This window comes from Conger conger, chromosome 9, assembly GCF_963514075.1.
Source record: "Conger conger chromosome 9, fConCon1.1, whole genome shotgun sequence".
NCBI classification, from domain to species: Eukaryota; Metazoa; Chordata; class Actinopteri; order Anguilliformes; family Congridae; genus Conger; species Conger conger.
Window position 1 is genome coordinate 31,890,232 of NC_083768.1, and position 17,815 is coordinate 31,908,046.

At 39.7% G+C, this 17,815-nt stretch overlaps 1 protein-coding gene across 1 annotated transcript; it reads right to left on the reverse strand.

Moving 5' to 3' along the window:
• Nucleotides 1-13,145: 13,145 nt before the first annotated feature.
• On the reverse strand, nucleotides 13,146-17,519 carry LOC133137395 (chorion-specific transcription factor GCMb-like). Its single transcript, XM_061255646.1, has 5 exons — nucleotides 17,168-17,519; nucleotides 16,458-16,710; nucleotides 15,348-15,460; nucleotides 15,010-15,135; nucleotides 13,146-14,919 (listed from the first exon to the last, which is right to left on the reverse strand). Exons 1-5 carry the CDS (start codon nucleotides 17,261-17,263, stop codon nucleotides 13,984-13,986), a joined length of 1,524 nt encoding a protein of 507 aa, XP_061111630.1. The 5' UTR covers nucleotides 17,264-17,519; the 3' UTR covers nucleotides 13,146-13,983.
• Between the last annotated feature and the right edge of the window lie 296 nt (nucleotides 17,520-17,815).

Sequence of the window (17,815 nt, forward strand, 5' to 3'; positions counted from 1 at the left end):
GTGTGCAAGCATGTGTGCACGTGTGTGTGTTTCAAAGTATATACAATTTCAAAAGATTAAACATTGCATGGCTGCAAGCTACAGCCTGAACTGTTGATGCAGTCAGCCAACCTACAGGACATAACTCTGTTTGCATTGGCCACCTGACAGTGTTTTCATTAACTGTCAGGTAGCAAGGTGTAAATAAGGAGTCCGTTGGACTCTGGTCAGGAACTCTGGACTCCGAAGAGGCCAGTTCCTGTGGTGACCATGCAGTGCCTCTAATCCTCTGTCAATCCTCTCTGTCACCACTAGAGGATGACAAAACTTCACATCATCATTGACATTACCTGTGGTAAAAATGGAAGCTGCACTGCTTGCAGGAGTTGTAATCAGATCTGTATGCTGTCCTTAAAAACTCAAACTGCAACTTCTTTTATACATTATGTATGTCCATTGATTTGTTACATTAAATGCAAAATGATCCTGGTCCTGGAGTGCCAAGGATGGTCCATGAAAATTTCCTTGTGCAACACCTTATTTCAATAGCATTAAAATGTATTTCCTCCTGTATTTACTCTTACTGAACAATGGATTAATAACATTCAGGTCAAAGTCTTTTCTAAACCATAGGCTACATTACACATTTGAACTAGTGATTTTACATATGTATTTATGATCTCATCATAAGTGGCTTCAAAACCTCTTAAATACATTTTAGGCTGTAGAGATTACATATTTGTAAACATATGAAGCTTGTTCAGAAGTGCAATTTAACAATTAATCCCTTGAAAGATGTCAGTTTAAATTGCATGGAGAGTTGATAGATCACAGGCTCTTTTTTGTCTGAGGAATATTTTAGTTAAGTACATATTAAAGCCCTCTTTCACTACTCCACCGCGTCATTCCTCTGAGTGCGGTCGCGTTATTCTTCCATTGTATCCCTTAATCCCAGACATCGTGCTACTTCCATTCCGTCTAGTTCAACAAAAACACCGGCGTTGTCTGGGATCATCACCACATACCACGCTCAGTGCAAGCCTTACTTATCACACATATATTTATTTTCATTTTAAGACAAACTCGGAAACAATTTTACAGGATAAAGGCTTCATGTCCACGCAAACCCCCCCCCCCCCCCTTTCATTCTTCACAAACCTGTTGAAAGACAACCATATTTTTTCTGCTGTCAAAACGAGATGAAACAAAGGTAAATTCATGAGTAAAATCACATTGCCTAGATTGTTATTTTACCGCTCTCCCTAAGAATTTATATGTAGTTGTTCAGTATTGACTGAGAAGGCACTACACTATTACCATTATTAGAATGCTGTTAGGAGACAGTTTCTCAACTTCTCTGGCAATATTAGTGTAAAAACATTGAGAATAATATCCAGCTTTCTCACAGCTGTTATACTGGCCTAATTCAGTCAATATAAATTGTGATTCACCATTTTTGATTCATTGGTTTGATTCACAAGGTACTTCACAGCAGCAGAAAAACAAAATGTCTAAAAAATAAAGACATTTATTTATCTTCGATTATCTACTTTTTTGACATTTTTTTTTACTGCTGCTTGAAATACACAAATTTTTGATCACGGTTTCTTGTGCCATCCTTTGTAGCTTTCATGGGCTGAATTGCATAATGCAGTTAATGTACCACTCTATAAATACCGCGATTTTGCATGTAATTAACTGTATTCATTTTACATATCAACCCATTTTAAATACATATCGTCATGATGCACCACACTTAAGACGGGCATGCTGGTGTTGCAGTAGTTAGTCTTGGAAACAACAATGTGCAATATAATGTGAAAACACTATCAGCTAAATCACTTTATAATCCCCTAAAGCTTGTCTGAGGTTTGGTTTGGGCCTCATTTAAAGCAGGTAGATACAAGCCTTTATGAGTTTGCTTGTGCTGCTGTCTTCCTGTTCATCTCTAAATAAAAAAATGTTTTAAAATCTAATTACAGTCATGAAAGACAAAAAAATATTCTTGGAAGGGGGTATATCTGTCCTTTAACAGACATTCCTCCTGCAACAAATCCTGCTTGAGAAATGGGAGTTCTTGCTAGTAGTGCATGACAGAGCAGGTGAGAAGCCATGCCACCAGAATCACACTTGAGAATGGCTCTCTGGGGCATGTGCGTTAGGGTGCGAGCCTCTTCTATACGTCTTCAGTGCCTGGTGATCAGAAGGACGCACATCAGCTTTTGTTCCCCTAATGTAACGCTGGCCTCTGTCAGCACCCAGCCTCCTGATCCCATCTCCCTCAGCCACTGCCAAGCCTCAGCTGCATTGCTTACATACTTTCTGCTCTTAGGAGGAAAAGTTTGAGTAATATGATATTTTCTCTTGTCCTTAGAGCCAGACTCCATTCATCCATAACTTATCCTTTCTTTTCTCTATTTTTTCATTTTTGATCATTTCGTGGAAGGGCTGAAACTTAATTCCTCTTAAAGCTTTGTAATTGTATTGTATGTTACGAATCATCTGTTAGATTTTTGTAAACAAGTGTTCCACTTACTTTAATTATATTACTGAATCGTTGTAATGGAATAATGTTGCATGAGGAAACATAATGAGCTTATATGAGCATTCTATGGAATAATAAACAGATTGTAGATAAAAAAATAATGGCTATTTGGTGTCATCCTTCATTCAGAAAAAAATATTGAGCTTGATTTTGATTGCCTTTGTGTTCATAAACCATTACTTGTTGGGGTAATCCTGTGGGATCAATGGGTTACATTACATGCGGGCATCCTGTCCTCAGCAATATGCTGGATATCCCAGCTGTACTTAAACCTTATATATCAGGGCCCCACACACAGAATAACCCAGAGATAACCTGGCACCTGTGTTCTGTGCTGCACTCAATAATTCAGCTCTTACAATAATACAATAAGAATGTGTCTCATACATTTCTTCAATAATACTTTAGATTTTTCATAGATCAGCCAGATCACTCTAATAAAATGAACTTTACAATAACAAGTGAAAATATATGTTCATATTATGGTTATTGCAAATATATTTTATTACACTCAAACAATTGCATGTACAATGTACTTACCTTCTACAACTGAACATAACATAACTCAGCAACATCGTGCTGAAACTTTGGACAATCTTCTCGCCAATTCTGCATTAGGCCAGCACTAACTTAGTGTAATCTTTTAATTGATTGACAGATATCCATATAAATTACCATTCACAGTACTCAGAAAATGTACAATGGTGCCATCTGGTGAATAATAAAAGATGCTGCAATTACCTGGAGACCAGTCCTCGCGGATCATTTTAATTTCCATTGATAATCCACCAGGAAACGATATTATATACAACTGCAGGTAAAAGAAGTGACATAAATCCTTCTGACTGCCAATGAGGAGGGGAAGGTGAGCAAAGGTCATCAAAGCCTAATCTGATTGGCTCATCAATTAATCACTATTACGATGTAATGGAAGCTCAGGCAGGTCTCAGAAGACACATAGCCACTACTAGGGTAAAACCTAGTCCAGCAACAAGAAGGATTGACACATTCACCACCTCTAAACAAAAAAAGGAAAGCACTCACCTGAGAAGACATCAATGCAATAAAACCAGGAGAGTTCTGAAACAGGAATTCTGCAGTTATTTAGAGACTGATATTTTTACTTCATCTTTAGTTCTATTATGGTGGCGTTTGGAAGAACAGTCCCAGCACAATTTGGTCACTGCCCCTGTTTCTGTGTAGGGATCCTCAGATCCATCATTCAGATGGATTTCCACAGAATCCATGTCATCACTTAGACTGAAGAAAGATGTTTTTTTAGTTTACAGGAAGAAACGTAATATTCTAACAGCACTGGAGACCAAATGGAGCATACAGTGACGAGCAGTAAGCAAGGTCACATTCAGACCACAGCAGCTCATACAAAACAAACAAGAAAACCACATCCCTTGGACAGCCTCAGGCACGTGTTTCCTAAACAAGAGGCAAATATGTCCTGAGCCAATGCATTCTCATGTGAAACTGATTTATAGCACTCTCACACACAAACACGCAGATTACTAATTTCCTTTTACATTGTAAAAGCTTGGAATAAATGTGACAAATCAAAATGAATGCACTAAGCTTTTGAATGTTTAGTTTTTCATGAATCATTTATTTTCTGCTAACTTTGTTTGTGCTTTTTGTGCTAACAATGCTGAAGCCAAAAACAGAACCGCACAGGGCCCAGGTTCTGCTAGCAATGCTGAAGCCAAAAACAGAACCGCACTGGGCCCAGGTTCTGCTAGCAATGCTGAAGCCAAAAACAGAACCGCACTGGGCCCAGGTTCTGCTAACAATGCTAAAGCCTGAACCGCAGTGGGCCCAGGTCCTGCTAACAATGCTGAAGCCAAAGACACAAACAAAGTCCTGCAATCCTGTGCAACTGATTTCAGCTTTATCTCTAAGTTGTAACAAATGAGGGGAATCCTATGTTTGCTCAAGAAACTACAGCAAGACGCTAATACTCCCATTAAAACATACACAGGATGAGGGATTTGGGGTTGGAGATTATTTCAGGATGACAAATTCCTCAAACCTCTCAGTACCTTTGGAACATACCTATTCATCCATTTGGTGCCCCATAGACAAATGCAGACATCAGACCAGAAATCCCGATCTTCTGCCAGTGGATTAACCATTTGATCCCTTATTCTGATTATAAATTTAACCAATCACAGGATAACTTCATTTCCAAGGGCACAGAGATATTCTTACTGTCCCTGGGGGTTTTATTTACCTGAATAGAAGGTTTACAGGCCCCATGTGTGCATTCATGTTACCAGGGGAGAAGGTGTACAGGTCCCAGGTGCGTGACATAATATCTGTGCTTATGATCCTGGCTTTTTTCCTCATCTCCAGAGTTATGCGGGCAGGTAGAGCCTGATGCTAATATTATCCAGTGTACTGCAGTGTAGTGGCAATCAGCATGTTCTTCAACAAAAATACTCAACAAAGTACTTTCTCCTGTGAACATGTGCAGTGGGATCCCTCAATGCACAATTCCCTGACAATATGACAAGTATCACTGACACTGGTAGTTACAAGGCCAAAAACCCAACAGATAAAGAACTTTGGTGTCTCATTTGTGCTGGTGTTCAGTTTGGTCACATTAGAGTCTGTGGCTAAGGCTGGAGGGGTGGGGTGCTAGGGTGATAGGCCAATTTTATATAAGCAACACCACTTTGTCCTTACTGTTTTTGCAGAAAATAAAAAATAAATAAATTAATTAAATTTAAATGTAAAATATAAAATTAATTATTGTCTTTATTGAAGCATACTAGTTTAGGTCACTGTATAGGACCTGACAACATCATAACTAGGAGCTTAATCTGTAGCCTGAACCCTTACCTATATCCTTATAGGCATACGTATAATCCATGGCAAATACAAATTATTGCTGCTAACTTGAACTGCTTTTGACTATTTGTTCCAAGTGACTGAAATATTTTGGAATAATCTCAATTTCATCCTACCTCAGAGATACTTGGAGATAGTAAGGGGAAGGTCTTGTGATGGCACTTTGCTAAAAAACCTGACATTCCTGTTCCGGGGAGTTTTGATAAAATATGATTCCTGCTGTTGTGTTGAAGCTAGGTTGTTCTTGGCAACATAATATACATGTTCTCACAGCAATTTATGATTCATTTAGAAATGTAAAAAAAAAGTAGGCTATGAAACAACTTAAACACAGATGTTCAACAACCTTAACAGCGAGCTCCCCAAGGATCAAGTTTGTGAACCACTACTCTAACGTAACCGTGAGAACGTGACCGAGAGAACGGGCTGATTGCTGTCAGCGCTGCTGCACGGTCGATCTGCACGTAGGCGCCTCTCCCGCTCCCGGGACCAGAGCCAGTCATAAATAGCGATGATTCGCTCATGCTGGTAGCTGTGATAAAGTATCTGTTTCCCTACTGTATGTCACCAGCAGTAAGGTAAGAGAGATGCATCACTATGGAAATGACAAAGAATGCAGATGTACCATCCTTGCAAGTCAAATTTAGCACCCACTTGGGTTTCTGTGGAGTCCAGTTTATAAGTATTTTTATCCCATCTAAAAAGATGCAGTCACAATTTCCTTCTATCCCTGAATATGCTGCATTGCTGTTGCCTATCATGACTTTATTTATAGTTGCATAGTGCCTTATAGTTCAAGTGAATTCAGTGACACATCAGCTATATTCTGTGTTGTTTTGAACCAAGGAATGCACATTAAAATGGCTGCGTAAAGTTTCAAAGTTCACGGGAATGCTGTTCTTCAGTTTTCTATTGAATGGGATTGGCCATTCTAACAATGTTTAGACAAAGCTGATAGATGGGTTTTAATGCGAACAAGGTTAAATCGTTTAAAATATCTGGGCCACTGAAAGAGCTGCATTCTCTCCGTGGCTCTGTCCTAGCTGACGTGCAGCTGTGGGGCGTGATTTATGGGGCGGTGGGGAACAGAGGCTTTGAACTGACCTCAGCTCCGATGTGACGGTCCCGGGTCAGCGCCTGTGTTTGGGAAGTTTTTGCCCGGTCGGGCAGCCAGTCGCTGCTCCAGCCTCCGCTGAATGGCGCTGGGGTGCCCCTCCCAGGCAGAGGGGTACAGGTGTAACCTGAGTCAGTCAGTTCTTCACCACTCACCTCATAACAGCGACTGCTCTCAGAGTTTGTCACCACTGTTTGAGCATTCATGCATATAGGGTTTCACAGTTTGGTCAAAAAAATCATTTGGTGCCATTCTTGCAGTGGGGTTGGTGAAACTGTGATGTTTCACTTGTCACATTTATTTATTTATTTATTTTGTGAGACAGATCTTTTATCTGTGGCAACTTTCATAGCACACATCTCATCCACATAAACAGCTGTGTCCTTAGCTGAGTAACTCAGATGAAGTTCCTTGTTTATAGGTACAATGGCAGTACCTCACTTGGTGTGGAATGACAGGCCTTGTGCACTGTACCATGTGTTCTGAGGACTACCGTGGAGATGAGTCATCAAGGTTAAAAGGTGAAGCGATGAATGGATGGTTATCTAAGTGCAGATGAGTGCATTAGCCGATGGGTGTTGCTGATAGCATTCACTTCCTGGTGCAGATCAGTTCTTGCACACGCCATTTTATAGTGAATCATCACTGGGCATCGTACCCCTCCACAGTACCAACAATTAAATAAATATGTTCACTGCCACTGTTTCTCTCATCCAATACGATGTCAAAACTATTCAAATACTTTAATTTTTTTTTCTGCCGGGTCTCATGGTGCTATACAAAGAAAAACAATTTGTATCTTTGTTATGTTTGTGTTACAGTACATGAACAAATTAATGAATCCATCATCGAGCAAATTAAACATCAGACCAATAGAATTCTGGGCCCTGTGACCAGCAAACAGGTTGCTTTTGAGAAAGGGCCATCGGACACTTCATGTGTGCCCTTCAGTTTAGTCTTCTCTGTAGCTGGCAACATGGGATTCATTTACCGAGGTACATGACTATGTAGAGAGGCCTTCTTCACGTAACCACGGGTCCAACACAAAACATTTTCACCTCAATCATTTTTTAAATAAATGTCCTGAGGAATGTCCGTTAGCGCTTCGCCCGGCTGCGCAGACACAACACGGCTTCGCTCTTTCTGTGAACCAGGAAGCCGGGCTGAAGGAAAGGCTAAGAGCCAGGCAAGGTAAAGAATGACCTCCGCACACTCCAGCACACCTGCTCCTCTTCTCACTTTACACAAAGCGTGTTCAGACTTCAGAGTGGATGTCTCCACCCGCCGACTGACCTGGGATCAGCTCACTCTCCGGTGGGTCCTGCAGGACTCAACACCTCTCTTGAAGGGGGACCCCTAAAAGCACGCAACACACCTAATCCAGTTACAGTTTTTGGGATTTTACAAGGGGCTTACTGATACCACCACCTAACAGGCACATCAGCATCCTTTTGCTCAGCCCAATAACTGCTTCAATATCTTAAGGAACAGATTAACCTTTGCTGGAGGTCATTTCTGTCCATTTAGTGTGAGAACAAGCACATTGTAATTACAAGTTGCCCCTTACTGGGTTTCAAACTCTGACATGAGCCATTTTCATTTTAGTCATGGCCATATAGCTGCACCTTTACATTGAATGTGTGATATTTTAAGAAATCTCTACAAATATTTCATAAGCAGCATCTCTGTTTGGGAATACTATTTCATATTCACTTAACTCCTCCTAACTATGTCTGATCTGAAATATTTTGTGTAAATTCATGGTAAATGAGGTTTATCTATGTATGAATTATCTTACATCATGTGTCTTATATAATAATCTGCTTTACACATTGCTTTCTACATCCTCACGTTAAAACCTCAGAACTCCCGTCATGTGCGATACCTTTCCATGGCATCCTCTAAAGATACTGGAGGACTTTCATGGTTCAAAGGAGCTGAATTATGTTGACTTCCTTGCTTCAGTGAGCAGCATTTCTTTTACAACAGCAAACATGAGAGGATATGTTCAGCCACTCGTTTTCTTCCTTTTTTGGTATTTGTGTTTCTGTAGATGGCTAGGTGCCCTGTCTCTTGATGTTGACTTTTTTATTTTTAATAGTTTATTTTTATACTGGATTTATTCAGCCTTCAGAGACACAACAATAACCATCTCCTAGCTACCGTGACTTTGTACGTGGCACATAAGTGAAACAGGCTGGGGAACAGGTCCTGATGGTCAGATAAGATATTTTTAAGAGTGTGAAATACAAAATCCTATTACTTTTATGAACTACTGATTGAATCTGTAAATTATTATTTCATTAATTGAAATAATTTTAGAACCAAAAAAACTTCACCTATTTATATGTTTGCTTTATAATAGCCATTGACAAAACAATATCCTGCAATTGCCTTTTCAGGTAACATTTGTTTGACATTTATTATGGTCAATTAATTCTGTCTGTCATTTCATGGTAATCATAATAATAGCTTTATTTTTATAGCACCTTTAATACAATTACAAGTTAAAAACATAAAACAAGTTTAAGAAAGAAATTACATATTAAACTAATTTAAACTAAATACTGAACTATTAAAATGAAAATATAAAATGTGAATAGGCAATGAAACACAGCAGAATAAAGGAATTGCTTAAAAGCCAAATTAAAAAGGAATGTTTGAAGTTGCTTTTTAAAATTGCCAACCGAGTCCATTGCGCTAATGTTTTGTAAGAGAATGTTCCAGAGTTTTGCATAGTAGCAGAAGGCACTATCAGCACTTCTTTTTTGTATATAACAGGTACAATACAACATACTTCTGAGGCAGATCAGTAAAATGTGCATTTGAATAGTCCAGATGGCTAGAAGCAAAAGTATGTATCAATTTTTCTGTATCTTGCTGGCTTAAGAAGGTCTTACTTGGGCTATTTTTCTTACAGTAGGTGAACAAAATGTAGACTTGGTCACCTCTCATCTACAGTATGTGTGATTTAAAAGTAAAAATACTTTTTTAGTTGACTGAATCATTCTTTGTTTTACCATCTAATCCCCAAAATGTATTTTTGACAGTGATGTCTTTCTCTACTGTAACAAAAATAAGAGGGCATTGAGCTCCATAAATGATCATACTGTACTATACAGTACAAAATAAAAAATAAAAATACAAAATAATGGATTAAACTGTTCTCCAGGCCAACCTGGTGGCAAGGAGCTGTTACCAAAATATTAAATATAATACATAACACAAATTACAGTTAGTAAAAACAAGCATGCAGTAGTAATTCCATGCATGCATGTATGTGTGGGTGTGTGCTTGGTATGAGAGTATGTGCGTGTGGTCATCGGTGTGTAGGCTAAAATGGGTAGGAGAGGTAGAGAGAGAGAAGAGAGAAGGTGAGAGAGAGCAAGATGGAGGAAGAAATAGGAAAAATAACTAATGCATAAGGGTAGACCTCAACTTGTCTTTGAAGTTAGAGAGAGATGTAGCGGTTTGTAATTTGGTTGTATACTCATTCCATAACTGCACCTCTGTACTGAATTTAAAAGTGACAATAAGAGGAGTGAAAGAGAGGGAGATTAAATGTTTGTAGTTATTCAGAAGTATATTCAGTTTAGTAAGAAAGTGGGTAAGTTGGCTTGGAACAGTTAGAAGGTGTAATCAGTCCTACCATTTTCAACCAAATGAGGCTGTAGTACAGAGTTAAGAGACAGGATTGCTGAAATAAATTATGTGTTTTTCAGATGATGCCAACTGATTTTGTTAGCAATTTAACTTTAACTTCAATTAAGATGCCAAGAAATTTGGCTGACCGGATTTTCATAACCAGAGGTTTCATAACCATCAATAAGTACTTGTTGTTCCTGAAAAGATAATGAAGTTTAATTTGTTAATATTGAGAGTTCAGTCTAAACTCACTGGATAATATAGTTTGTCCTAGACTGGCCTCGATAATGACTGAAGTGAGATTTTTATGTGCCAAAATTAGACTGGTATCATCTGCAAACAAAAAAGGAAGCAAGTTGCAGCGGCTAGGTCATCAAAACAGCAGGGGTCCCACAATGGAACCCTGTGGGACCCAACATGAAATTAGTTTGATTGCAAATCTAAAACTGTAGAGTACAGAGCCAAATCAAGAAACAATATGTACTTGTCCCAAACATTACGGCTATATACAGCAAACAGTTCCAAACCTGTCATGAGAAGTCTGAAGAAGAATCATCATGTGGTTTCATGGAAAAGCACACACACACACACACACACTGTAAATCTGTAAATGTACACCCACATGAGTACAGCCAAAACTCATGTGCCTGGAAATGTTCTGCCTTTAAGTAGGTTTCACAGACGGAAGCTCTTTGATGTGAAATAAGGGTGCTTTGCTTTTAAACACAGCACATCATCTTCCCGCTGTTCGTAAACAAATCCTCTTCAGGTACAGTGTGGATAATGAGGGCTGGGTGTGGATATCAGGGTGATGGAGGCTCAGATTCATCCAGCACACCACTATCAGTTACAAGCTGTCAGTTACCAGGTCTGGGCCGGTGAGGTTTTTTTTGCATTCACTGCTTTTTTCAGGGCGCAATTTTCAATCACTATGGTAACAGGACATACTGTTTGAAAACGTTAAAAGGCACGGTTCTATCTGTATACCATATTTTAAGATGCCATTGTTTTAGTGACAATTTTGTAACATGTGGGTGGTAAAACAAGTGTGGGGGGACTTCACCTTCTCTGCATTTTTGAAATCCACATACTACAAGAAATACAGTAATGTCAGTGTCCTTTTCACGACAAGTGTCCAGCAGACCAAATGCCTAATAGTTTATCATTCTAAACATGTGCTAACTTGGAGAAACATTGATAGAATGTCTATTGTTTACTTTAATTTTAACTCAGTCCTCTGCTTTAATGTTACTCTTGTTTAGAAGTAGTTTGCACCTTATTACTTTCTCATGAATACCTTATTTGCCTGGTCTCTTTTTTTATTATAGAGTCACTGATATTGGCTTAGGCTAGACAGGCCTGCTGGTCTTTGAATGTTCTTCTGGAATCATTTGCAACTTCCTGGGTGAATTGTCACTGCAAAGTTGGAGTAATTTTTGGCAGGCAGGCCATTCCTAGGATGATTCACCACTCTTCCAAGTGTTCTCTGTTTGGAGATAATGGCTCTGACTGTGGTTCGGTGGAGACACAGAGCCTTAGGAATGGATTTTTAACCCTTTCCAGAATGGAATTTCCTTTGATCATGGCATTCCAAACCTATGAATTTGTCTAAATTAGAAGTGTTCTACAAAGAAAAGTGGGCTTTCCTCTACAGCAATGTGAAAGATTAATATGATGCAATATATATGATGAAAGAAAAAAAGTGTTTACTCAGGTTGCCTTTGTCTGATATTACATTCTGTCTAAAGATCTGAAACCATTTAATGTGACAAATATACAATAATAGAGGAAATAAGGAAGGGAGAAAATACTTTTTCACAGCACTGTGATTGAATCGACTTGTTCAAATGATGTTTGAAGTAAGTGATCTGTTCAATTTTGTTATGCACTGTTAAAAACAAACGTTAGATTGAATTCTGCCAAGTATTTATTTATCCAGGGGTCTTGATGTATCTGGCCTTTGGAGACAATTGCATTACTCATGCAGACTACATTAAAATGAGATTAGAATCCCCTGTCTTATTCATGAATAAAAAGATCCGCATCTGTTCCCACATTGGATGGATATTGCGTACCGAATGCACTGTTTGATCTGCGTTTATTTGGATTTTTCAGGTCAGCACAGATCCCTTTCTGCTCCTTTATATCTTATCGTGATGTAATCGGTGCGTGTTTTGCGCTGACCGCGGTATAGATAGAAAACCTTAAAGAGGTGAATCCCAACCCTGGCGCTCAGGGGTTCCGTGGCAGCGTGCCTTGTTATACACAGAAGTGATTTTCTCTTCTTCGCATCTTCACAGATTGTGGGACTTAGGAGGGTAGAATAGGGGCTGTATGATCTTAACAATAAAGACATCACCTGTGTTTGTTCTCCCCACCTTCTTTGCTATTGTAGCGTCCGAGCGACCGGGTTTGACCATCCGTAGGCCTATTAGACTCAGTAAAATATAACTGTGAGAAGGGTATTGCATAGTCAACATGGATAACTAACTTCATTTTTATCTTCTTCTTCTCTTCTTCGCAGGAGAATATTTGATACCACCAAGAACATAAAACATATCATTGCATATCATCGTCTTGTCCTCATCTGAATATCGTTTTTTTAAATGAAAAAATACGGGTTAATTAAGGAATAAAGCTAATTTCAAGATTATGTAGCCTAAGGGAAAATGTCATCTTCAAACCACCTTTTCATTTTTTCAACTACTATTCTTTCTTTTTTGGTATTAATGCTGCTATTCATTTTGTTTGTTGATAGTTCGTACCTCTACTGGCAGGATAATAAGTTATTTTGTCTTCGCGTCTGCACATCTAAACAAACGCCGCTGCCGAAGCTTGTTGCGCGAAAGAGAAACGGTGCCTTCGCCTGAACCGCGCCACTGAAGAAAGATTCTGTCAGCGGCGCATTTTACCGTCTCGTTCCGCGTTTGGGCCTCTTAGTCGTTATCCTCCCGAAGCATAAGCTCCAGAGACTGCACAAATGAAAAGCATTCTGGTGACAAATTGGGGAGGGGGGGTCTATTTATTTGAATGCTGACAGACAATTGGACAAGCATGTTACCCAGCATACTGCCATCAAGTCCTTCACAGCCTATTTAATGATATAGGAATGGCTCATCTTGTTATGTTGGTTGTATGTATTGGCCATAATCAACATGAGTTTGTATAGCAGAGTTTCCAATTACTTTTTGGTTCAAAATCACAAAAAAAGTATTGAAATAGAACTGAAATAAATAGTATATTTTCAATATTTCTGTTTTCATATAAAGTTTTAATTAAACAACAAAACTCATTGTGAATGAAAAAATAATGATAATCTTAAAAATATGCATTGAAAAACCTGGATAATTATCCCCTCATTGAAATGAGTAGGGTACATGCCTGTGTGTATGCAGATTAATTAATTTTGATTCTTCATGGCTTTTTAGAAAAACAGCAAAGCTATCCATCCAAAATTATTTACACAATTCTGGCATATAAATAGGAAGCAATATGTACACTATTTATATTGTATATTGACAAACATTGGGCCAAATTCAAGTCAAATGTCATTGACTTTATCTATTGTTTGAATTTGTAAATGAACTCAATATTTTTCACCTTTGTAAAGTTTTTCAATAAATATCTGTGGCCACTAAATAAATTCACAACTCGCAGTAAGAAAAGGGATGACTGGCCTTTGTTTTCTGATAAAGATGAAACCATAAAAAGGATGATTGTATTGTTCAACTTATACATTTTACAACTATTCTTGTCATCCAGTATAGCAACACATGTTACAGTTCCTTTGGCTTAAATTTGTTGAAACAGAACTGTGGATTCTGCATATTTTCGTGACCAATCAGTACTCTCCACAGTCATACTTTAAGGAGTGCACAATGCGTTCTGGGTAGCTGTAGGACGAATAGCTCCCACACCGATAGGCCTCCAGGCTCTCCCCCCTCTCCAGCTTGGCGGGCGATGATTCCTGCTCATACGAGACGGCGGATTTGATGACTCCGGACTCCGGATTTGATGGCGCCTCTGGAAGCTTCAGGTCAGGGTAGGAAGCGGGCGAGTCAGCTTCTCGCAGAGAGTCGCAGCTGGTGGCACTTTTCACGTCGTAGAGGTTGTCGCCATACTTGGCGATGGGGGGACTACAGGGCTGGTAGGAGACCTTGGTGGTGGTAGTGATGACCGTCTGCAGGGCTGGGGTGGAGGCCGGGGGGGCGGCAGGCCCTGAGCCGCCCCCAGGGTACCTGTACAGGTACTCGCCGTTGTAGTAATGGTGGTTGGGCCCTGAGGGAGTCTGCACATAATCGCCCCGATCCCCGTGCCCCACCCTGCCCAAGGCCGACTTCCAGCCCTGGGGTTTTCCTGGCGGGGTGTAGCCGCATTCGTGAGCACTCAGGAAGGCAGCCCCATGTTGAGACAGGGGCAGCCCGGTTCCGACCTTGCTGGAATCGCCCTCCCCCATCGGGGCGCTGCAGGGCTCCTTGTAGAGCGACGCGTAGGAGCCTGAGCCCAAGTAGCTGGGCACGGCGAAGTCGTATCCGTACGGCGGGCGCGGCACGTACAGCCGGTGGCCGGCGCTGTTCTGCAGGGGGGAGAGCGGCTCTGCGGGGGCCGCTGTGGGGTCGTAGCTGAAGCGGTACGGGTCCGGGTTCTGGAAGGCCGGGTAGGGCTGCGGCTGCAGGGGGAAGCTGTGCTCCATTATGCTGAAGCGATCTGGGCCCTCAGCGCAGGACAGGTGCTGCAGACTGGGGAAGGGGCTGCCAGGATCATGGAACCTCCCCGCCTTCAAAACAGTCAGGAAATGACCCTTTACAATGGCACTCTGACCTCATACAGACATTGGAAATGCGGCGTAATGTTTTATGTTAGCTACCTCTGCTTCCAGAAGCCTCTTTTTATGAGTGAACTGTGGGGAGGACATCCTCCTTTTCAGCGCGGTTCTCCTGGCGTCTGTCTCACATTTGCTTTCTGGCCTGGGGTGGTCATGCACTCCTTTAGCCTGCACCACAGTGGGGAATTCACAGTACAGCATTAAACCACAAAAAAGTCTTCACCAACTGTATCCCAACCCATACACCACTATGTGTTTAAAAAAAACCCTGCTTAGCAGCCAGGAGTGCATATTGGATAAATGTGTCCCCACAACCAGAGTTTTAATATCTAAAATATTAAGACATTGTCATGTCCTGATTGATAGCAGACATTTCATACCTGAAAGAACACAGCCTTTCCCTCCAACCTCCAGAAGTTTGTGACAGGGTAGCCACTGTGTCCCCTGCAAGGCATGAGCTCCAGAGGTGAGTCACAGCTGGGACAGACCTTCTCTGCAAACCACACAAGGCCTTGAAATCTTAATGTGCAATTACAGACAACAACAGTCCACTTAACAATATTAGTGTAAATGTACTAGTGCAATTTTTGTTTAAACTTAACTTAAACTGTTTAAACTTTCCAAGAGACTAGATGCTCACCCACATGTTTATTACTCTTGGAGCATGCACATTTCTGAGTGAAAGTCTTCAGTCACTGCAACATTTTAATAAGTGTGACAAATGCAATATTATTATTATTATTATTATTATTATTATTATTATTATTATTATTATTATTATTATTACACTATGAAGATATTTGGCTGATAAATCATGAAATTCAACATTATGCAGTTTTTGGGATATCGTAACCATTCAGATTTTACCTTTAAGATTTTACGTATTATTTGAATTGAGCATATGGTATAGCTAGTCATGAAATAAATAATTACTGAAAATTATATGGGTCTTTCCTTTGGAAAAAATTTAATTAAGAAAACATTTCCTTCAAAATACATATTGCTGTCAGAAGAAACAACTTTTGGAAAGTTTTCAGATAATTTAGCAGCACTTTTTAGGTTTTTAGAATATCATACTAATAGGTTTTGTACATAACTTTTTTTTTTTTTTTTTTTTGTATTTGAGAATTACAAAAAAACAACAACAAAAAAACATCACTGGTCACTACCATTTAGTCAACATTCCCTCAAGACACAGGGTAGCGACTAAATAATATTTAAATTCACAATGAAACTGGAATTGAATGAATGGAATTCAGCATTTCAGATTCCCTGCTATGGGTCACATTCAGAGGCAAAGTTCAGTAGGCCTATTCAATTTATGGATGTTTTATTAATTAGCGGAGGAGCTTTGAGTTAGATTGTGGTATGGGTAGGTTATGTGCGATGTAATCAGACAGATATAAACTGATTACCTGTGAATATTCGGTCTAAATAAGAAATAAAAGCTGCAGGTGTGTACTAAAATATAGGCTATTGGAAATACTCACTCTGTTGCTTTTGGCGTGCTTTGTCGCAAATAGCTGGTCTGAGCTGTATTTTGCTGCCGTCGGCGAGAGAGCAATTCCTGCCACAGACGACAACGCCAAGGCACGACTTCTTGAGAATCTGGCAGTTGTGGTTGTTCGTGTTCCGCATCGCCCAACCACTGAGGTGTCGCTGTGCGTTCTTCTCCTCACTGCTGTATATGAACCGAACATAACCATCCGTCCATTCTTGGAATGCGTCGTACTGTTTGATATCCTGTCAAAGATAGCATTCAAAGGTAGTGGATACCTTAGAAATTATATAGAAGTTGGCAAGTGGCGCTTAAAAGATTAAATTGACAGAATAAGATATTGTTTTCGACTTTCAAATACAATTTCAAATATAATCCATTTTGTTTGATGAAATCGTCTCATTAGTAGGCAAAAATATAAATGAAACGATTAGACGCAATCAAATAAACGAAGTGCAACTAAACTAAGGAACCCAATGGTCTAAGAATGCAACCCCGTGTTGTGTATTTATGTAGGCAATTAATTCATTTCACCTGTCATCTCCTGGTTTGAGTGTATGCGATCAATGAAAGGTACTTTATGAGGAAATTCATTTTAATGAATTAAATTTATTCAAACAATGCTGCTGGTCAGAAATTAAACTAAAACATCTAGTTTTGAGGTTCAGGCTCTGAGATTAAAAAAAATTGAAATGCCCCTACCTGTGGCAGCTTCGGGTCGTTAATATCCCAGGTTAACTGCATCCCAAAGGAACAGACACAATCAGAGTCGTTATACGAATCGGCTGACTTTGACATGTTGTAACCCCTGTAGGAAGAGGGGCGGTCAAGCAATTATGTGTAAAGAAAATTCGATTTGTGATCTATAATTCCTGTAAGAGGAAATGCGTGCAATAACGTTTAATTCGTGCCCTACTTTTAAAAGGGGCAAAAGTTTTCCCTTATTTATCCGAAATACATATAGGTTTTTGGTTGTCCCTGTGGCGCACTGAGTGCGCTCCTTGGGGCCACGGAGCATAATGGCTGCAGGTACGGGCTCGCAGGTTTATGTAAAGTAGGAGGCTGGATTTGCAGTCCGTCTTATCAGCGATTCTGAAGTCAAGCACCTTACAGTTTTATTCACCTCATCCATAACTCTGACACCTCCAACCGCAAATCCGCATCCAAAAAGACTCCAAAGTCAACAACATATGAAAATTATTTAGACTTGTCTTTTCACGTATATGTAATGGTGTGCGTCCTTGAATTATTTATTTAGAAATTAAGAAATTATCAAAACAAATCAAAATGGTATGATTTTCTTCTTAATAGTAGAGAAATTTGTGCATGGCCTCGCCAGTCACAGAAGTG